At 33.7% G+C, this 3,759-nt stretch overlaps 2 protein-coding genes across 2 annotated transcripts in view; both read right to left on the reverse strand.

The window, feature by feature from the left end:
• Positions 1-27: 27 nt before the first annotated feature.
• Positions 28-492, reverse strand: TRIADDRAFT_62717 (uncharacterized protein; the record flags this gene model as incomplete). The annotated part of the gene is made up of 1 exon (XM_002118664.1): positions 28-492. A coding segment is annotated over one exon (465 nt), but the record flags the coding sequence as incomplete, so codon positions are not given.
• Positions 493-719: 227 nt separating this feature from the next.
• Positions 720-3,759, reverse strand: part of TRIADDRAFT_62718 (uncharacterized protein) — a gene marked incomplete at both ends in the record, with an annotated part of 6,107 nt that continues 3,067 nt past the window's right edge. The window contains 2 exons of the mRNA XM_002118665.1: positions 720-1,914; positions 2,158-2,371. Of these exons, the coding sequence (XP_002118701.1) occupies positions 720-1,914; positions 2,158-2,371 (1,409 nt within the window). The remainder of the gene's footprint in view (positions 1,915-2,157; positions 2,372-3,759) is intronic.

Here is a 3,759-nt window from a genome sequence, read left to right on the forward strand (position 1 = left end):
TCAGAGTATAGCCAGGTAAACACTGACAACTGTAACTCCCCTCTTCGTTATACAAGTTTGACTGCATGCATGTGTGCCATTTAAACATTCGTCATAATCAGAACATTTCAAGCCATCACCGACATAACCTATTGGGCAATTACTACATGTATAGCCAGACATCGGAGCGATATTGTCCGTACAAGTAGCATTACTGAAGCATGGTTGATCTGCACATGCATTAAAATCTTGTGTACAATGACTACCAGTCCAAGCAGGATTGCATCTACATTCAACTTGATCAACATTATCAACAGTAACCATTTCGGCTGCGTAATCGCATGTGCCATTATTCGAGCAATAGCACATAATAATTTGAGGTGCAAGCTCGCTTCTTGCTCCTTTATTATCTGTAGCAACAAATGTTAATGAAATATTCTCATAGGTAGATATATTCCATGTAAATGTGTAAGTTTGTCTATCGAAATAGGAATTTATTGGAGGATTAGTCATCTCGACTGTAACAATATCGCCATTATTAGGATCTGTTATGTTCAATGTTGTAGTAAACATATTTCCATAAGTGACATTATATGTCGTCAATCCAGAAATTTGAGGGGGAAATTTTCTAATTGATTACTTGTATCTTGATATATCTGAGATGTATCTTTACTAACGACAGCAGCATCAAGATTTAATGTTAATGCAGCATCAAATAAACATTCACTATTATTACCGCATTATGCTACGGCTTGGTTATAGAGTTCCGTATTATTAGCAAATAATGCTTGAATATTTTGACCAAAGATTGGCGTAAAGTTTGAATCTGAATAATTACTAGCCGATAGACCATTAGGATAGGTAAAAAGTGAATCACTAGCATTAATCATCCATAATTGGCCAAAATTGTAAAATATTTGGGATTCTGTTGAATTGATATTCAAGTATGATCCATTCGGTCGTTTGAAATCATCATTGATATTATCATTCCAAGTACCTAAAAGGCCAGATGTTATACCTTTAATTTCATCAGGTCCATTGAAAGCAATAGTTAGCATTTGTGTTAATAGTGTAACTTCCATAGATACTCCAGACGTAAAGATCGCAGCTACTGTTATATTTGATAATCTGGTAACATCGACATTATTAAATTCACGGGTTTCATTTTCAGAGAGGCTGTCCATATTAAAAGATATTGTTCTATTGACTAAGATATCGATACCATTAAAAGTCGAATTAAGTGTAAATTGGACAATATCTGCACCAATTTCCATAGTAGCGAATGCAGAGAATACGGTAGCAGCCGCAGATAGTGAGCTATTTCTAATAGCTTTCATTGTACGTCCTTGTAACTGAAAATTTTTATTTATAGTTTGCAATAGAATATATTCACCCAGTTCATTGAAGGTGTATAGTTTTCCATCAAATGTCCTTACATGAGGATCACCCCAGAACCACGCTTTTCGCGGTGCTTTATATCCAACACATTTATTGATAGGTCTTTTCTTTAAGTAGAGACTACATAGGCTAGATCGCATGCAACAATCCGTTAGAGCCTCATTGTTTCTGGCTTGTAAGGTAGTATTCCTGAAAATAAATGAGCTTCCAAAGGGATATCTAGTAATTAATGAACCGAAAGATTTTCCTGCTGAAGAGCAGCAGCATCGTTGATATACACGCTCGTCAATGGAAACTCTTCGTGAAAACCTTGATCTCACGTAAAATGTATTCAAGTTTAATCTAAATCGTCTATCACGAATAGCTTGAAGGATAGAGCAAGGGCATAGCCTTCGTAGTAATTCATTTAGATAAACATCTGGTAATGGTTCATTGACGAACCAAGTTCGGCAACGTTGAGCATAATTAATATGATTTATAGAGGGATCATCAACTCTGTACATCCATCTGCCTTTTTTACCATAATTTCCAGTTGCACTGTCAATCCGTAACAATTGTTTTGTGTTGGAATTTGGTAATTCATAGTATACATAGGGAATTTATTACTATAGCCTACTCTAGCATTTGTAAGTCGATATCTTTTCCACCAATTCATACCTTTATCTTCATATAAAAATGAGGCAAATAGATGATTTCCATCTGACGACAAAACCAATTGGAATGTATTAGTTATACCAAATTTTGAAGTGTGAAGCAGATGGGTAAGGAACTAGTTTGTACCATGTAATGGTAGTTACTGAAGTTGCGTTAAAATCGGGCACGATTGTATCATATAAACCGTAGTTATTTGAAGTGGAAGAATGTATAGCAATGAAACTCTGATACTGATTAATATCGCTAGTTGCATTTTTTAAGATTTCCGCTGTTTTAGTGGTTGGATTAAATGTGGAGTATTGGCTTACAAATATTCTAGAAGTTGCAGAAAATTGGCCATCTGTATCAGTAAAGAATGGTGTATTGATTGGTGCTTGTCTTCAAGTATATAATGGTTTAAGAAATCATTTATTGAGTAATTTTTAGCTATAATCTGCGATTGTTATAATAATTAATTCACGAACAATCTTATCAAAGAGCAGTTATGCTACGCCAGAAGCATATAGAAATTTTACATTCAGTAATAGATATTAATTAATACTCCTCGTCGCAGTGCATGTTCGCAAAGAAATTTGGAAGCAGAATGATGAGGTTGTACACACTGCGCATGCACAAGCAATGAGTATGTTTTGCCTGCTGCGTTTAGAGGTTAAAACTTATAAAACTTATTTATAAAGAATTCAAAACAGTTTTAAAGTCAACGAGAACCATCTAACACTTATTCTAGAGGTGGGCTTAACTTCCATCTATTGCTCTCTGTTTGGCTGTAATATATTCGTATACTGTATATATGTATATAGCATTGCAGCACAATACAGCTTTTATTTTATGTAGTTGGATAAAGATCATAATGAATCACGATTACCATGTAACAATTGTAAGTTTGTAACATAATAAATTCAGGTAATATCGAATTACCATAGGCACACCAACGTTATTCTTAAATGTACTGTAGATATTACATGCTATAACTAATACTGTATATAGTAATACATCACATTATTATGCATCATAATCTAACAAATGTAGCATAATATATAATTAATGTTATACATACATTGTAAATCTAGAGGGTGTAAATTAACAATGATGAAACTAGTTTAGTTAAAGAGTTATCAGTTTTTTGCACCTTATGCACTTTAATCACTACTCGTCACAAATTATAGAAATTCGAACGAATAACCAGCATATTGCTAGTGATTCATAGTTGCTACTAAAATTCTTGGCTAAAAGCCTCAACTGGACGAAATTATTTTAAACTTAATACTGAATCAAATTATGCCATACGAGTACGTACTTTAGGGATGAGGTAGTTATAAAAAGACAACCGAACTTACTCATTTAAGATAAGCTATTAACTTTGTAGTCAAACATGATGTAGTATTGATACCTAAATAAACCGACATATTATTACGTAATAGTAAAATTTTAACGATGATAATTTTGGAATGGCTATTAATTAGTTATTGAAGAATTATTTGCATGGGTGCTCTCGCCTTGCTTAAAGTATGTAATAACTTTATCGCTAACGCCGTAATTCATAATATTATCTACTCGTAATGACTTCAGTCCAACTTCAACGTAGTTATTGGAACTCACTGGCAGTGGCTGACTATCTATGAAGGAGATATTTACTTGATTGTGTGTTTTCTTCTTAAATTGTTCGTTCTGCACGTAACCTAAAAGAAGTAAAGCTGCGAAGATGATTACTACACCAATAGATCCCAC

This window comes from Trichoplax adhaerens, genomic scaffold, assembly GCF_000150275.1.
Source record: "Trichoplax adhaerens TRIADscaffold_462 genomic scaffold, whole genome shotgun sequence".
In the NCBI taxonomy this organism is placed as follows: Eukaryota; Metazoa; Placozoa; class Uniplacotomia; order Trichoplacea; family Trichoplacidae; genus Trichoplax; species Trichoplax adhaerens.